This window comes from Numenius arquata, chromosome 10 (genome assembly GCF_964106895.1).
Source record: "Numenius arquata chromosome 10, bNumArq3.hap1.1, whole genome shotgun sequence".
Taxonomy (NCBI): Eukaryota; Metazoa; Chordata; class Aves; order Charadriiformes; family Scolopacidae; genus Numenius; species Numenius arquata.
The window spans coordinates 54,712,455-54,730,974 of record NC_133585.1 but is presented as its reverse complement, the minus strand read 5'-3'; the positions used below and the strand labels follow the sequence as shown (position 1 = coordinate 54,730,974).

Sequence of the window (18,520 nt, the reverse complement as noted above, 5' to 3'; positions counted from 1 at the left end):
GGGATGGGGCAGCCACAGCTTCTCTGGGCAACCTGTTCCAGTGCCTCACCACCCTCACAGCAAAGAATTTCTTCTCAATATCTAATCTAAATCTCCCCTCTTTCAATGTAAAACCATTATCCCTTGTCCTATTGCTACACTCCCTGATAAAGAGTCCCTCTCCATCTCTCCTGTAGGCCCCCTTCAGGTTCTGGAAGGCCGTTATAAGGTCTCTCCGGAGCCTTCTCTTCTCCAGGCTGAACAACCCCAGCTGTCTCAGTCTGTCTTCATAGGAGAGGTGCTCCAGCCCTCTGATAATTTTCATGGTCCTCCTCTGGACCCGTTCCAACAGGTCCACATCCTTCCTGTGTTGAGGACTCCAAAGCTGGACACAGTACTCCAGGTGGGGATTCACCTGGATTTGAAGTTGTATGTGTATGGAATTATTCTTAAGAGCCACAGAAGAGCAGGTTCTGAGAGAGAAATGCAGCAATTCCACGGTTTCATGTGCCACTTGGTGTAACAGTAGTTTTTTGAAGGAGTTTAATCCTCTCTGCAGATTTGTGGATTCAGTGGCCCACCTTTCCTTGGTTGGGAACAACTTATTCCTTGCTTCATTTCTGAACTGTTCAGCACCATAGTCTTCAAAAGTTTCCAGTTACTCCACATCAGCACCTCACAAGAAATAGAGATGCCGTGACCTGGAATTTTCAGTCTGAGAAATACGTCATGAGTTATACTGCTAGTAGGATTAAAATAAAATTTACTATGTCAGATTTGGGCATTTGATTATTTTTTTAACTCTACTAAGTGATTTAAGAAGTGAGAAGGATTTCAAACTCATTTTCGTATTCTATCCCCTTTAACCCCTTGCAGATTACTAGATGGCAGGGGGTTGGAACTCGATGATCTTTAAGGTCCCTTCCAACTCTTACCCATTCTATGATTGTTACCAGGCGTAGAAATAAAGGATTTTAGGATTGTGTTTGAGTGCAGTTATGAGTGGAATATAATAGTTTTTAAGTGACAAGAGGATAGACTATGTTAATACTGGTTGGGCTAATTGAATATTTGTCAGCTTTTCTGTCCAAGTCAAATTTTAATTTATTGAAGATTGAGAACATTGAGAATATTTCAGAATATTTGAGAATATTGAATATTGAGAATTTAATTTATTGAGATGTCAGGTATTGACAATTGTTAGATCCACTATAAATTCATCTGTACGTCAAATACTGTTACATGAATTATTCTTCAACACAACAGTACTTAAAGTGAGTTTACAAAATATGTATTTCTAAAATGAATTTTCTTTTTTGTTTAGCTGGATCACCAGTACAATGAATTCAAGCTGCGGGCAATTATGTCTGAGCATAAAAAGACAATCACAGCCATCTCGTGGTGTCCCCACAACCCTGACGTGTTTGCAAGTGCCAGTGCAGATAGTTTAGTGATTGTCTGGAACGTCACTGAGCAGAAAGTCGTGGCCAGGCTGGACAATACAAAAGGTATTTCAGACACGGAGAGCTATTTGATCCATGCAGTTTTTTCATCCACAGGTGTCAGAAATACTCAATATAGAGTAAACTCTAAGCAGTTGGTAGGAGAGAGGTTTAACAATTGCATAACACATTATTTTTGTTGGATTTGTTGCACTTCATTTTAAAAAAATGATTATAGTGTGTTTGAGTAAATTGCTCTAGTTGGAAAAGAAAGAGTTTATACATATTTCTAAAGTACTTGACCAATTCAAGAATTTACTTGGCCATTGTTTTCTTGTTGAGTAGGAAAAAAAAACCCAGTTTTTTCCATCCCTATATAAAAGGATAAATAATTAAATTTTAAACCTTGTGTGTTTTCATGATAACTTTATGGAAGTGAAAGCAAATGAAATGTAGCCTTCAATAGATTCAAGTATAAATTATCAGTGAATTTGAAAAACGGGTTTTGTTTGAACACCCTAATGCTTGTCTACCTGCATCTTCTCTCAGGACTTGAAACTGCTGATTGGGAGATTGTAGTAGAAGTTTAGGGGGGTAAAAGTCTTTATTTGCCACCTTTCCCTGCCCAGTTCAGATTCATTCCCTTCAGTCAAAACCAGTACCTGTATTTCTGTTCTTTCGGTCAATGTCCAATGTCCTTGACTCCTACATTTGCATTCTTGAAAAATAGGTGGAACCCAAGAGCAGTCAGTATCTCAGGATCTTCTAAGATATTTCGGGACCCCCCTACTCAGCTCTTTCCAGAGCACTTAGGATACGTGTGAAAATCTTGTACCTCTTGTGTATCCTGCAAATGAATAAGTAGAAAAAAAACATGTTGTTTTGATCCATTCAGAAAGGAATATTGTATCAGATTATACATTAATATAAAAAGTGATAGTGATTTTTCAATGCATTCCTTGTTTAAAAAACAATTTCAGCCAATGGCTATGGGTGAAATAAGTGTTAGAATTATTTTAAACTTTTTAGAAGCTAATTTGCTTTTAGGATAATATGTTTAAACGTCCTGATAATGGTGCTGTTGCTCTCTTTGACACTGCCATATTAAAGTGTCTAACAACAAAGGGTTTGGATTTTCAGCTTGAGGAGTTTGTCTTACTGTCATTTATTTCTTCAGACACACACTATGAAATTAAGAGGATAATGAGATGGAGATTTTAAGCTCAAAACGCTTAAACTGGAATGCCAGCAGTTGGGTGTTGGGCAGCTGAATTAACTCATATATCCAGGAGGAAGCCATCCAGAGTTCCCTTTGATTACAGAGCTGGCTTTCTAATTTTTTTCACAAATACCTGTCTCTGTTATATTTATCTCTAATTTAAATTTCATTGTGTTTTGCAAAAATAGACATCTTAAAGGTTTCAGTATTTTACCAGCTCTGTGATTGTCTTTGGCACTAATGAAATCAAGTAAAAGTATCATAAAATAAAGCCCATCAAAGTTGTATTAAAATAATTTGGGAAATAATTCTGCTTCCTGCCTATGGATATATGTTTCCTTTTACCCATAAGATGTTCCCACCGTTGTCTAAATTTCATGCAATCATTTTTATGTAGAAGAATAATTATTTCTACAGCTTTTCAAGACAACTGCTGATACTGGGCCAAGCAGTAATACACTGAATTTCATATCCTGGTTCTTACATGGTTTCCCTGTGTGTTTCAGGAATCCCTGCATCCCTGAGCTGGTGCTGGAATGCCGGTGACACGGTGGCCTTTGTGTCCCACAGAGGTCCCTTGTACATTTGGACTATCTCAGGACCCGACAGTGGGGTGACGGTACACAGGGAAGCACATAGTTTCTTGTCAGATATCAGTCTCTTTCGGTGGCATCCAAAGAAAAAAGGAAAAGTAGTGTTTGGACATACCGATGGAAGCCTGTCTATTTTTCAGCCAGGTAAAAACTGATATGGTAAAATATTTATTTGTTGTATGTATATCTTGTATTTGAGAGAACCTGAATATCCACAGGTTCCTGTTAATTGCTTGGAAGTTGGGTGTGATCGACTCCAGATTGGGAGGCTCTAGTCCTTCTGCTTAGCTGTGACTCACTGCTGCATAATTAGTAAATGACAACTGTTTTTTTCATCATTATCTATTCAGGTTTTTCTCTTGTGGCTGTATTTTCTTTCAATTAACTCCAGGCCATCCATTATTGTAGCAGAACATTTAATGAGAAATAAAAACGTGGCAGGATTTAAGATAAGTACCCTATTTTCAAAGAAACGCAGCGCACTCACGTAGAGCCAAGTGTCCTGTCCTAGTTTACCTTTCATTTGTTCTCCGAATAAGCATCGTTGAATGATTCACAGGGCTGGTGTCATCTTTTAATGGAAAATAAAATTTAACAGTTAGGGTTTCCATCAGCTTTGCTTCTATTCTCTTTTGTGGAGCCCGGGGAGAACTGAGCAGCTCCTCAACGTCCATGCTCCCCACCAGCTGGTTGGGCTCCCTTGGGACTGGCTTGGATTGCTCGAGGGCTTTTTGCTTAAAAGCAAAATTCTTGTAAAGCTACCTGAAAAATGACAATCCTGCTTTGTTGTCAGTGCTTGGTTTTCACTTGAATGGTGATTTTCATTCAGCAAAAATCTGCACTGAAAAGTAAGCAGGGGACACTGTTAAAGAAGGAGGGAATCCCAAAGGTTTAGGCAAATTTAAAGGATTTATCTGGTATTTCTGATATTATTCCTGTTGTTATTCCTGATGCTTCAAAAGAGACAACTACACCGTTGCAGCTGTCTTACATACAAATATAAATGGAGCGGAGAAACCAGTTTATGCTACTAATTGTTATTCAGTCTTAAATTATTTCCTTCATTTCTGGGAGTTGATCTATAAAGTTACCATAGATATAGTGTGCATTAATAGCATTTTCCCTAGAAAAACATAGTGAGAGTTATTTTAATATTCAGCATTTTTTTTTAGTATATCAGAATAGGTTTAGTTCCCCATCAGTCATTAAGGAATATAGGTAGGTCTTGGCATTTATCATATTATGACGAATTGTATTATTCATCATCAACATTGAAAATTAGATTAAAAACTGAAAAATGGAAGATGTCGATTCATTATTTCTAGAACAGGGGTATAATTTTAGTTTGTTTTTTTAATACAAAATCACAGCTTCAAAATTACGGATCTATGTTGTTAATTATTCGTTGGGACTACACACTGTCTTATAAAACTAAGAGCCAGCTCTCTGTAAAAACAAAAAGCAAGAAATAAAGATGATGTTACAAGTTGTGGTTCTCGATAATATGGAACATTAAGTGAAATATGTTTTCTCTTATGCCGGTGTCAAATTGGATATTTAACGACCTGTTCTGGCCTCAAAATCTGTGAATGCTTCATAATTGCACACGTAGTTTTGAGGAAGAAAAAAATCTAAAGGCAATTGTTCATAAACACTTTTTTTAACTGCTACATTTTTTTTTCAAGTTCACACTGCTTTTGTTTTGCCTGGATTTGCCTGTATATGAAAATACAGATAACTTATATTTTTGGCTGTGCTGCAGGCCTTTATTCATGGAAATTTTTAGGCCAATGTATATGATTTAACATACTTTGGTATAAAATTATGTTGACCAACCTGACAGCTCTTTCTATTTCCTGCTGTGTTAAGAAGAAAGTTGGATCAGATGGAGCCAGAACTACTTAAAGTCAAATATTTCAAAGCCACCTTCATTCATTTCACTGGTGCAGAGTAGAGCAGGCTACGAAAAATTTCAAGGAGAGACAAAAATGATGGTTGCAAAGGATATACTTGATTTCATTTTGAAATAATAATCTGTTTTCTTGTCCTCCTAAAGGTTCTAAAAATCAGAAACACGTCTTAAGACCAGAGTCTCTGGAAGGAACAGATGAAGAGGATCCAGTTACGGCGCTGGAGTGGGACCCTTTGTCAACCGATTACCTTCTGGTGGCGAATTTACACAACGGTATTCGACTGGTGGATTCCGAATCTTTGTCCTGTATCACAACTTTTAGTTTTCCCAGTGCAGCGGCGTCTGTTCAGTGTTTGGCCTGGGTTTCTAGTGCACCCGGGATGTTTGTAACTGGAGGTAAGCCTTTTATTTCCCTATTTACACAAAAGTAATGAATATAGGTTTGAGTCTTCCACATAGATACTTCAAATTTGCTCTGTTTCTTAACATCTCTACAAATAACAGCATTCGTGTACTGTACAAAAAAATACATTAAACTGTAGAAAAGAACAGAAAACTACTGAGCACTTTTTTTCTTGTTCTCTATTTGTTGGGTACATAAACGAGTGACTTTAATCTATTTTTTTTATACTAAATAATATTTTCCTCATGTATGTTTTAGCAACAAATACGAGAGTTACTTTGGGAATAGGAATAAAATGCATTGTACTAGTAGTGGATGTCACTTCTTGCTCCCCAGGTTTTCTTGCTCTATTTTTAGAACGATTTTTTAAAAAAATGACTCTATTTCCTGCCTCTTTTTGCACACCAAAGACGTTAGATTGAAGAACTAACGAGTAAGGAAAGTGAGACACTGAGAATCTTTTGTAATGAGAGAAGTTCATAGATGAACCTCTCTATGATTCTAAGTTCCACAGAGTTTATCTACTAAAGTTTAAGTAACTAGTGCTAATAATTATTGTTGTTAATGGTGATACTGCCACAGAGATGACAGTCCCTGCTTATAAAATTCTTAGGATTCTAAGTTTAATTGCTCTATTTTTGCTTAAATCAGTCCTTACACCGCATACCTCTGTATACAGTAAAAAGAGAGTAATAAATAAAACAAGTAAGTGGTTTTGTATGTTTTTTTTAAACCTCAGATTCTCAGGTTGGAGTGTTACGTTTTTGGAATGTTTCCCGTACGACACCTATAGATAATTTTAAATTGAAGAAAACTGGTTTCCATGGTTTGCACGTGCTGAGTTCCCCTCCAAAGAAAAAGCGTAAGTGTAACTTTTATTGTTATTCCTTGCAGTGGCTGCAAGTAAAGAAAAATCTTGTTTGTGATTCTTGTTATGAGTTGATCTCTCTAAGTTTGGGTCAGTTCTGTAGTTCTTAATTAAACAAAGTACCCTCTGGTGCCAGAGGTGCCCTCTGGGGCTGGACAAACGCGTAAAGCATCAAGCGCTTTATAAAGTCCGTCTTGAGCAGGGAAGGCTTCATTCAGGAATTCTCCATTACTTTTGATTTTAATCTCATTGGAATACAGAGCATTTTACTCTGTATAATTGTTACTTATTATTAAATGGAAAAAAAAAATAATCTTATCTGTTTATATCTTTTTCCTTTATTTTGTTCAGCATGTTCATCACAGTATCCTACGAAAAATCACCATACGTCCTCAACTAGCGAGGCTGTTCCTCCTCCAACTTTAACCCAAAACCAAGCGTTTTCCCTCCCTCCTGGTCACGCCGTCTGCTGCTTCATGGATGGTGGAGTGGGGCTTTATGACATGGGAGCCAAAAAGTGGGATTTCCTGAGAGATCTGGTACGTTTCCCCTCTGTCTTTGGCATGAGAGTTTATTTGACTTAAACACTTTCTTCTAACAGCAAAAAAACGGACGATGAAGTCTTCACAGCACTGTAAAACAGTTTCTGTCATTACGAGAGTCTTAACTTTCTAGGAAACAAAGTGACAGTTCTGAAGTTGAAAGTAAATCTTTAGGGCAAAAGACTGAATCTTGTTATTCTCTACTGTTTTAAGTATTCTGGAGTTTTCATCCAGAAATAAAGATGTAAGGACTTGGGTTTTTGTGGTGGTTTTTTTTTAACTGAAATTTTAGTTTGATGGCCTTCTCGAAATATTATCTGGGGGGGTTTTCTATAATCCGGAATAAAAGTTCTAGTCAAATCAGAGAGAAAATACGTGCAACTCAGATGGTGAGGTCATTCACTTTAAAATGACAAAGACCGAATTATTAAACCTTCTTTGCAGCAGAAATTCCAAACTGGGTTTAGCGCATCTTAGGTGAGCCTCTTCTTCACTGGGCTTTGGGTTATTGTTGAGGATTTTTCTCTTTTCCTCTTCCCCCTTATTCTCTTTTCCTTGGTAAAATGTAAATAATCCCCAGCTGTACTCCCACACTTTGAACAGAGGCTGGTGGTTGGTGTTTGTTTTCCATTCTTAATGGATTTGCTTCTGTGAAGCTGAGGCTTAAAAAGCCTCTTACATGTTGTCTGGTTTTCCTGTGTGTGCAAAGATAAATACTACAAACGCGTGTCTTGGAAAACTAACAGTTGACATGTGAAATTTCTAATGGATTGAAGTTTAAACTGCAATAGAGCATACACTGTATTTAGAACATAGAAAACTCAGTGGAATACTAGAAAACTTCTAGAATGTGATCCACATACAAAGCTTTATTTTTTTCAGTCAGATACTTTTTACCTAAAGGGCAGAATTACTTCTGTTTTTAAAAATTATTTTTTCTTGGTTGTTTTTTTTAGTTTACCTTTTAAATTCTGCTTATTAGCAACTCAGTTCCAATGGAAAATGCTAACAAATCCCTGGCGTTGCATCACCCTGGTGTTTCAGCGCAGAATTTTTCTATCTTTAATAATGATCTATGAAAGGGAGGAGACTTATAGTCCAAGCTATTTTATGCCTTTTAATTTTGACTGATGAGCCAGGTTTTTTGGCACTCATAATTGGTCTGACAGGTTGTAATACAATGTATTTTAGAGTTTGATCTAGAGTTGGACTTCTGAAAAAAAAATCAAATGTAATAAAAATGGATTAAATATTTGTTTCATTTAAGGGACATGTTGAGACCATCTTTGATTGCAAATTCAAACCTGATAACCCTGATCTTCTTGCTACAGCTTCATTTGATGGCACAATAAAAGTTTGGGACATAAATACTTTAACAGCGGTTTACACATCTCCTGGTAATGAGGGGGTTATTTATTCCCTTTCTTGGGCTCCAGGTAAGAATATTTTGCTTTGGGTCTAAATGTTCTTTGAATTTGCATTGGCTGGCAGCAATTTGTGTTATAAAAGTATTAGTTTTAGGTGGAAGTGTATCTTAGAAGGTTTAAATGTGACTGAACTATTACCTGTGAACCCTGTAGAATTCAGTGCTTCACAAGTTGTTGAGGTTTTACCCTTTTGAGGAACGATCCCGATATTTCACACTGAGTCAGAATGGAGGGAGGAAAATCTCTGGAGCCTTTTAGCATTACGTTATGCAGACAATGAAAATGCTTTATTTGCATGAGAAGAGTTGATTAAAGGAATTCACATTCTATTTCATGCTGGAAAAGTGGAACATGCATTTAGTTCTTTTTCTTCCTTCTTTGTGTAGGATTCTAATCACCGACAAGCTGTTTTTACCCTATCAGAATAGGTAGTACCTTTTCTGCAAAGCATCTGCTGTTTCTTAAAGAAGTCACTGAAGTCAGTGGGAAATTCTCCTCTTAAAGCTTCTCACCTTACACTTAGGGAAGCCTGGGAGTGCGTTTCTGAGAGTTACTGGTGGCAGTAGCTGATGACAGGTAGCCTCTCTTGTTGTGTTTTCATTCTTTGGATGGCAGATTCAGTTTGCAATAAGCCTAAATACTTCAGCTCACTGCCTTTCTCTCCCATGCTTTTAAACTCTAAGAAATAATATCTGACAGGAAAAAAATCTTGTGATGGGAAGCTTAGTGTAGCTTGCACGTGTGAAATGAATTTGCCCTTTTTTCCTTTCAGAGAGTCTCTTGCATCTTGTTCCTTTCCACAGATGATTTCTTTTGCCGTGTGGAAATTATAGCAATATCAAATATGGTGTTTTCTTTTGTGTTAATTTGTTTTGAAATTTAAATTCAGTTTGTAGGAGTATCTCACATTGGAAGAACAGTTTGTTCACCCAGGGGGTACTTTTCAAGTCTTGTATTCTGATATTTATTTATTTTTAAGTGAATTTAAGCTAATTGGAGGCACGTGCTTCAGCTTCAGTTCCTTACCATCCTGTCCAAAGGTTCCTGTCCATCCCGGACAGAACTTTTCCTGCTTCTTTCACTTTCCTTATTCCTAGAGAGTTCCTCTCCACCTTCTACTGTAATTTGTCTTAATTCCTAATATATAATCCAATGCATTCCACTATGTGTAATTTTTTTTTTCCTTATCATTCTTCTGCCTGAATCTTTTTCCATCTTATACACGTGCCTTTCTAGGCTCCTCCTGCAGAGATTGCATTTTCTGCCTCCGAAGTTCGGTATAAAATAAGAGTCGAAACTTATATATAAATGTACCGTATAGGTATTTAGGAAAAGTATAGCTACATTGGGGTAGAGGGTCGCTGGGGTGAGGAGAAAGAATTTGGTGGCTTTTGGATTGGTCCTGAATTCAGTTCTCAGGCTCTCACTAGGGAGTCGTATATTCAGATTTTCCGCCCTGTAGAGCGTGGTTACAGATCCACGTATGTTCTTGATGGTGCTGCAGTGGTGCAGGATTGAAAAAAAAAAAAAAAAGTACTATTATGTATACAGTATATATATATATACTGTTTTACAACAATACAACTTTTATTTTGCCCTTTCCTCAAAATAGGAATGTAGAAAAGCAGGTCATACTTTTGTGGAAATTGATATTTGTGACTTAGTATCAAATACTGGCCTGAAACTGAAAAACTCTTGTTTATGTGTCATCGATGTCTTCCCTTTACATTACGTTTCTTGAATGTAAAGCAGAAACATGTTAGTCAAACAATGTTGCGATCTGATGTTTATTGTGAGATCTTACAAATGTCTTTCTCTGAAGGAGATCTGAACTGCATAGCAGGGGCAACATCCCGAAACGGTGCCTTCATCTGGGACGTCCCGAAAGGCAAAATGATAACCAGGTTCAGTGAGGTAAGAGGAGATCACATCGCTTTTTCTCTGTATAAAATGCAAGTTAGTCGTTCCTTCTAGTGTCAATAAAGAAAGATGGGTCTAAATTCATATGTTTTTAAAAGGTGCTATAATATAAAAATCTATAGAAAGAATTATGTAGGTGCCAGTTTATCTCTGAGGCAGAAGTGTTTTTACTTGTGATACGAGAATGATGAAGGCCCAGATGGTCTCAATTATCTTCAAATTGGTCCTGTAGTGATACACAGCAAAAGTGTAGCTGATTCTTTCTTAAGCGTGCAGATGTATATGGGCATATAGACTTTAAACCGGGTATCACAATGTAAAATTATGTCTTTTCAAACGAAAGGCCCAGAAAAAAATTTCAGTCCCTGGATTTAGAGCAATAAATCTCTATTTTGCAGCACAGCAAGCAGGAGGCCTTATTGAGAGTTTTGCCTTGTCTTACCTGAAATCTCTGCAGGTATTTGCAAGTCCTGGAGCAGTAGCATAATTGTTAGTGGCAGAAGGAGCTATTTAATCACAGAATGGTTTGGGTTGGGAGGGACCTTGAAGACCATCCAGTGCAACCCCCACACCTCCCACCAGACCAGGTTGCTCCAAGCCCCCTCCAACCTGGCCTTGAACCCCTCCAGGGATGGGGCAGCCACAGCTTCTCTGGGCAACCTGGGCCAGGCTCTCACCACCCTCACAGCAAAGAATTTCTTCCCCAGATCTCATCTCCATCTCCCCTCTTTCAGTTTAAGACTGTTCCCCCTCGTCCTATCCTGCTGTGTTGTGGTTTTCTATTCTGTTTTGGGTATTCTTAGTACATAGCTGTAATCTTCAGATTATATACAGACAAAATTAACTGTGGCATCTGCACCCGAGGATGAAGGATGCTCTTTATTAAGACAGAGATGAGGGAGGAGGGCAGAAAACAAATATATGTCCATACATCTGGGAGTTCCTGAGTTCTAACACTCAGAAGATTTGCACTTGTGCTACTAAACATCTTTTTCTCAAACACTCGTCCTGGTACACTTCCCACTGAAGTTTTCACCTACCACAATTATTCATGCCCAATGATTTCATTATTCCAACAAGGAGTGAACTTTTATTTGAGCTTCAGGTCCATATAGTTATGGGTTGCTCATTCTTCAACTTTTGTCCCTGGGATTCTGGAGAGTAAATGTCAGTTTTGCTGTCTCTCTTCTCAGTCCCAATTTTTGGACTTGGATATTCTCAAATATCCCAGTTATACTGGGGACTCATTATAATGTGGTTTTTTACAAGTGTAATTTACTGGGAGAAAAGGGCTGAAGCCCATAGGAGAATAAAATTAAAAAAAAGATGAGTCAATAGATGAGAGAAAAAAGGGGTGAATTATTTCTTATTGATAGGTATTTTGCATTTTTTGAAGCATGGAAAGAATGGAATCTTCTGCATTGCCTGGAGTCATAAAGATTCCAAAAGAATAGCAACGTGCAGCAGTGATGGATTTTGGTGAGTGTTATTGGAAGAAAAAAGAAAATTTCTAATGCACTTCTCAAGTCAGTAAATTTAGACACATTAATCTCTATCAGTTATTAATTTAAAAACTGTTCTTACTGGCCAAAACTTGGTTTATATTAATCTCCTGTACTTGTTAGAATATATTTTTCATAATTTAAAAAAAAAAAATAAAGGAAATGTTTGCAAAAGGAGTAATGTCTAAGACACTCTGATAGGGAAACTGAATATTGATTTTTTTTTTTCATTTGGCCAAGAATATTCTTCTAGGTTCCTTATCTGTAGCTAGAGGACTTTTTTCAAAAACTATTTCACTTTACTTATCTTCATTTATTAAACTTTTTTAAAGTTGGTTATTTCAAGGACTAAGAATCACTATGTTAGACCAAAGTAATTAACGATTGTACTATTACAGGAGTAAATAGTTTATTTGTAAAAAATTTACAAATGCCCATTGAGAACATTTTTGCATGTTTTGTGTTTCGGTACATTTTTAAAACCTTATTCACTCTTTTCCTTTGCATCTCATGGTATTTCAGCTCAAACATAATTAGCATGAATTTTAGAAAACAATCAATCGAAAACAATCAATCAATTTTTATTTTTAATTTAAATTCCCTAAAGATCTATTTGTACCTTAAAGCCAAGCTGCAAGGTAGATTTTGGGCTGTGAGGGTCCTTTCGAGGAGGGAGGTACTACCGTGGACACCTTTGCAGCTCCTCTGAAAGAACGTGGACCTTAAATTAAAGTCCAATTAAAAGCTTTGTTAGGAAGTACATCATTAGCCTTGTAGTTGAGGGGCTGTAGGAATAAAGATTTCTCCTATTCTTTTTTTTTTTTTTTTTCTATCTGGCTTATTTGCACAGAAACAAACTTGACTTTTGGATAACCTACTTAGAATGTTCTTTTTCTCCTAATATTCCATTTCAGTATCATTCGGACCATCGACGGCAAAGTCCTTCACAAGTACAAACATCCAGCTGCTGTGTTTGGCTGTGACTGGAGTCAGAACAACAAGTAAGTAAAAATTAACGCAAAGAATTGATAATATTTACTATTTACGTTGATTACCGATTACTATTTAAATTGATTGCCACAAAGTTATTTAGAATGTGATATTTACCATTATATTAGAGCACTGAAATTGGCTCTATATTCCTCTGTGTTCCCAGTATATATTGATGAGAGAAAAAGAAATTCTCTTTCTGAGTATATAAAGGGGGGGGGGGGGGAATGCAGACATTAATACCAGGAAAGGGGGGTTTAGATTGGTTTCAATTGGCTTCCTTTTAATGACTGATAAGCTGAAGATGTAGCAGGCAACTAAATAGACCCTGATAGATGTTAATTTTGCAGATAATTCCTTATAATAGCATGATTTTTTTTGTCAAAAACCAGTTATACAGTAATTCAATCTATTGATAGTTGTGTTGGGTGCTTCGACGGACTGTAGTGCAAATACTATTCCCTGTGGATCTTTGTCAGGTTTTTTTCTGATTTAGTATATTTAATTGGGTTATCAATGATTACATCATAAAGAGACAAAGGAGAAGGGAAAATAAGCTATTTTTAAAGTTACTTGCAAAAGACGCATCATATTTATTTTTAAACTAAAAAAAAAAAACACCCATAAGTACTTTTAATGATCCAAATGACCAAGGATTTTACTCTCTTCATTTTGCAGAGATATGATAGCCACCGGATGTGAGGATAAAAACGTTCGCGTTTACTACTTGGCCACCAGCTCAGACCAGCCGCTGAAGGTTTTTTCAGGACATACTGCCAAGGTGTTTCACGTGCGGTGGTCTCCCCTGAGAGAAGGCATCCTCTGCAGCGGCTCCGATGACGGGTGAGTGTTTCTGAACTGCTGGAAAACTTCAAATCTCAAGCAGAACTATTAGAGAAACTCAAGATTTGGAAGGGACCTTAAAGTCCATCCAGTGCCACCCCTTGCCCTGGGCAGGGACACCTCCCACCAGACCAGGTTGCTCCAAGCCCCCTCCAACCTGGCCTTGAACCCCTCCAGGGAAGTATTATACAGTATTTGGGCAGCAGGATAAAATTATCTAAAATCATCACAATTGTAGCAATACAATTTTCCAAATGTTTTCCCAAGGGTAGAGTCAGTGACTGATACCTGCTACTCCCAGGAATGGTACAAGGAGGGTACCACGTGCTTACGTTATATCTAAAGATATGGGTGCAAGACCTGCTCTTACTTGATGTCTTTCAAAAGCATAATTAAGTATAACTTTTGGAGATTTTTAATGGGTGCTAGGTACTTCTCTTTTGTTGGTTTTGTTGATAGTTTTTGAGGGAGAGGGCATCAGTCTGTAGTAAGCAGGAGGAAGGATTTTTTTCTGTGATTCTAAGCCATTTCCCTGCAGAATATGCCAAACATTCCTGTAAAGGATCACAAGTTTGGAGTTCTGGCTTCTGCTGCTTTCCCCAGTATCATTCATTAGATGTCTGTGCTTGCAGCAAAAGCTGTTAATTCGTAGTGTAACGATTCATGAAAGAAACGAACTTGACAACAACCTCTTTACGTGTAAATCCCCTCTATTTCACATGAGCGAAAATTACCCTTTGAATGCCTTTTAGCAGTACCCAGTGATGAACCCTCTTTGTATTTTATACCCATCCTAAATACAAAGGGCTTTAGCTCCAATCTCTCCTGTTTCATCTTCTGTAAACATACTGCAAATAAATATTCTGATTAATTTGAAACTTAGAATATTGCTGAAGTAGAGAGATAATCGTATTTCTGTCGGTGATTTGATGGACACAGGTGGTTTTATCCTGTTTCAGTACTGTTCGAATATGGGACTATACACAGGATGCGTGTATAAATGTTCTGAGTGGACACACAGCTCCGGTCCGGGGACTGATGTGGAATCCTGAAATTCCCTACCTTTTAGTATCCGGCAGCTGGGACTACACGATTCGAGTCTGGGACACGAGAGATGGAACGTGTTTGGACACAGTTTATGATCATGGGGCAGATGTATATGGTAATGTTTTAAAATTTTGGTTTATTTCTGGATTGAAATGCATTTGTAAATATTTCAAAATTTATAAGATTATCTAATAACCAGTTTGATTAAATTAACTTAATTATTTGACTACATTTTTAAATATCCTCTCTCCTAGGATTAACGTGTCATCCCAGTCGCCCATTCACTATGGCATCTTGCTCTCGTGACTCCACTGTGAGACTCTGGTCATTGGCACCTCTTATAAACCCTCTCCAAATAAATATCTTTGTAGACAGATGTTGGGACGAGATTATCGGTAATACAGGTAATATATAGATATATAAATTGTATATACCGGTGTTTTAATTTTCTGTATGTTAGTATAATTCTTTCTGGTTTGTTTGTCTATTTTTTAATTTTCATGTATAAATCTTTGTGCGTGTGTTAGATCGCGCTGTGGAATCCGGGGCTCCTCCTTTGCTGTGTGGTAAAGTTTCCAGGGATATTAAACAAGAAGTGGAAAAATTGACAGGAAATCCCCGAGGAAAAAAACTAAGGTGGTTTTCAGAATGTTTTTCAGTAAGTATTCTGCGGTCTTAAGGATGTTGTCAGTGTGTATGACTTTCTCTTCTGAAATCATAGAATCATAGAATTGTCTAAGTTGGAAGGGACTTTTAAGATCAGATCAAAGGGACCTTAAGATCAAATCAATCTACAAAACTGAAATGTCTTTCTTCTCTACCATTTTTTTTCTCCCTTTCTTAAAGGGAGCTCAGAAAATAAGCAGAAATCGATTCTGTCTCTTAACAGTTCTGCGTATTAAAAATGTCCATGACTGAATTGTTTGTCAGTTGCCAACACCAATTTTTGAAAAAGAGAAATAGGTGGGATAATTTAATTTTCCAGTAAAAATTTGATTTGACAAGAATTTTCTATTGAAGAAAATGAAAAGCTGTTTTTTATCAAACTACATTGGAAGCTTTTCATTTTAATCCATCAAAGGGACACCCTCATTCCAGATGAGGTTTGAACTGCCCAAGTGTCGGTGCCAAAACTGCTGGGTTTCCTTGTAGAAGCTGTAGGGCTGGATGACCAACCCAAATATTTGGGTTGATTTCTGGCTGAATTGAAGTGTTTGATTTTGAAATGCTGAAACAATATTCCTCAGTCACAAATCTTGACATTTCCTGCTTTATTAGAACTAGATTTTTAGGGAAATCCTTGTTTTACAGAATTTATAAATTTGGATGTCCCATTTTGAATCGAGAGTAAAACTGTTATAAGAACATTAGACTTTTCCAAGAACAAAAATGCATTTGATCTTCTGTGTTCGGTGCTTTTTGAGTGCAGAGAATAAAGTGGTGTGCTTAAACTACAGGGAGTCAAGTAAGAGCTTTAAGGGACTGTAAAAAAAAAGGGAATAGTCTCTCTTTTTTTTTTAATCTGTAGGATCTGCTTTTTACCAGCTCAGAAATAATTGAACTTCTCAACTTGTGATCCTGTTATTCTCAGAAAAGCTCCTTCACGTAGAAAGTTTAATGATTTTAAATTTTTTTTTTAAGCTTTTAATTACTTGCTCTCTTCTAGACCTCATTGAACGTTAAACCATTGTCCTAGTTCTACAGGAGGATTGATTCAAATGTTAGAGCAATAAAAATACTTACAATTTATTCAAAAAAAAACCCCAAAATGCCTTCATGTCCTGCAAGATGTCTTTCTAAGTTCCAGTTTCTCTCTTGAACGTGACTGTAATGCAACTCTCTTCTTCCCTAACAATTTTAGCCTCCAGGAGGCAGCAAAAATTTATGGGATTTAGTTGCTGTGATAAAAGGACAGGACGACAGTTTGCTGCCGCAAAACTACTGCAAAGGAATCATGCACATGAAACATCTCCTTCGATTTAGAATGGTAAGTGAAGCCTATGTGGTTGTTAGTCCATATAATATTTAATTCTTTAAAAATATCATTTAACGCTTTACAAAAGGATCACAGTTTATTCAGTGTTAAAACGTTAGGTTAAGACTTTTAACTACAAAAGCAGCTTTCAAAATAATGGAAAGAAATTGCAAAGCCAGAATCGCTAGAGCTTGAGTTATGAACCCAGTTTGTCTTCCCTATTATACACACACCATACTTTTATATTCAATAAAATAAAATTATTTGGTTGGATAAACATGAAGTTTGTAGTTCTGTTCAGGTGTCGGATGGGGGAATTTGTGTCTGAAAGTGGAGAAGAGTCAGCAGAAATATGCTCTTTTTTTTCCCTCTGGAGGAAAACCAAGAACCTGTTGTTAATGCCGATGCGCAGCTGGAGAGTGACTGGGATGGGAGTGTGAAATTCAAGTGCTAGAACACAGATTTATTAGTCGCTGCACATACGGGTCTGCAACCAGACACACAGTCTGACTCTTTGACAATTTATGACTCTTAAGTGCTGGAAGTTTTTTATTGGTGATGTTAATTCTAATAACAGCAGCTGCTCTGCTATTATTATGAAGCTGGAGGTGTGGGTCCCTGTGTCCAAACCCCAGTTTTCCCAGCCAGTTGGCCCCAGGAGAAGAAATTCAGTCTTGGTTCCTGTTCAGCCCTGAAACGTGATTTCACACATTTATAACTTGGGTGACAACAGAGCAGGACACAGGCTGAGCCCACTCTCTTTATTCTTTCCTTATTTAGACACCACTATAACGATAATGAATACAATTTTCATCTCTGTATGCTTTATGTTCCCAAATATCTGTGTGAAATTTCAAAAAAATGTAGATTTTTATGATGGGCATCCTGTGAATTACTATTGCACATGAGAAAATGGTTGAGAATAAAAAAAATTACAGAAAAAGGATTAAAGGAAGATAATTGAGGAAAATTTATGTGTGCAACAAAACACTAAACAGTTACTTTAACAATATAAATAGTTCTCTGTAATCTCATTGTAAGCTCTTCTAATTAGTTCGCTGTAATCTCATTGTGATCTCTTCCAATTAGCCTTCTCTCAGAAGGATTTTTTCTTAAATGACAGCCTTTATATTCCATTGCAATGTTTGACTGCAGTCCATTCTTAAGAAAACTTGTTTTCATCACTGAAAACTTTACTTTTTTGTTAATTTTTACTTTTTAAACTTCCCCCACCCCCAAGTCCAAGGCTCAAGAACTGACAACAGTAAAAATGTCCAAGTTTGGAGGTGGCATTGGCGCTCCCAGCAAAGAGGAGAGGCTTAAAGAAGCTGCAGAAATACATTTGAGATTAGGACAAATCCAGCGATACTGTGAACTAATGGTAGAACTTGGAGAGGTAAAGTATCAAAGCATTATTGAAAAATAATAAAATACGAAGGTTTGTGAAAACCAGCTACCCAAGCAGAGACGGGGTAGCAACAAAATAAGTCCAGAAAGGAGTAATTTTGCTCCAATTATCTTATTTTTAACATATGCAGTCTAATGCATAGCTCATTCCTTATTTAACCTCTTGACAAACTGATTTTTAAGGGAAGAAATGTGAAAATAGTTAAAAATACAGCTGCTTCTCAAAATAAATCGATCAAGTTAAATGTGTTGCTGCTTTCTTCTAGTGGGACAAAGCACTCTCTGTTGCACCTGGTGTCTCGATGAAATACTGGAGGAAGTTAATGCAGAGGTAAAAAATCTAAAAATCATAAAAATGTGACGCTGAATCTTACGTTCTGTCCATAAAACGGACAGAGGGGTTTCAGTGAACTTTATATGGCTTCATCGAACACCTGTACTGTAGAGATAA

General features: G+C 37.0%; 1 protein-coding gene across 3 annotated transcripts in view; it reads left to right on the top strand.

Annotated features, from left to right (window-relative positions):
• The window catches only part of WDR17 (WD repeat domain 17), a 39,723-nt gene that overhangs the window by 9,088 nt on the left and 12,115 nt on the right, over positions 1 to 18,520 (top strand). For 2 of the 3 annotated variants that reach the window (XM_074154491.1, XM_074154489.1), the window contains exons 2-16: positions 1,304 to 1,487; positions 3,147 to 3,377; positions 5,290 to 5,541; positions 6,288 to 6,410; positions 6,768 to 6,955; positions 8,226 to 8,394; positions 10,208 to 10,299; positions 11,702 to 11,784; positions 12,722 to 12,808; positions 14,600 to 14,802; positions 14,942 to 15,091; positions 15,215 to 15,345; positions 16,549 to 16,674; positions 17,903 to 18,058; positions 18,336 to 18,400. In XM_074154491.1, coding sequence (XP_074010592.1) covers positions 1,304 to 1,487; positions 3,147 to 3,377; positions 5,290 to 5,541; positions 6,288 to 6,410; positions 6,768 to 6,955; positions 8,226 to 8,394; positions 10,208 to 10,299; positions 11,702 to 11,784; positions 12,722 to 12,808; positions 14,600 to 14,802; positions 14,942 to 15,091; positions 15,215 to 15,345; positions 16,549 to 16,674; positions 17,903 to 18,058; positions 18,336 to 18,400 — 2,240 coding nt within the window. Of the gene's footprint in view, positions 1 to 1,303; positions 1,488 to 3,146; positions 3,378 to 5,289; positions 5,542 to 6,287; positions 6,411 to 6,767; positions 6,956 to 8,225; positions 8,395 to 10,207; positions 10,300 to 11,701; positions 11,785 to 12,721; positions 12,809 to 13,475; positions 13,641 to 14,599; positions 14,803 to 14,941; positions 15,092 to 15,214; positions 15,346 to 16,548; positions 16,675 to 17,902; positions 18,059 to 18,335; positions 18,401 to 18,520 lie in introns of all 3 variants that reach the window. The other variant, XM_074154488.1, reaches the window with a different exon arrangement.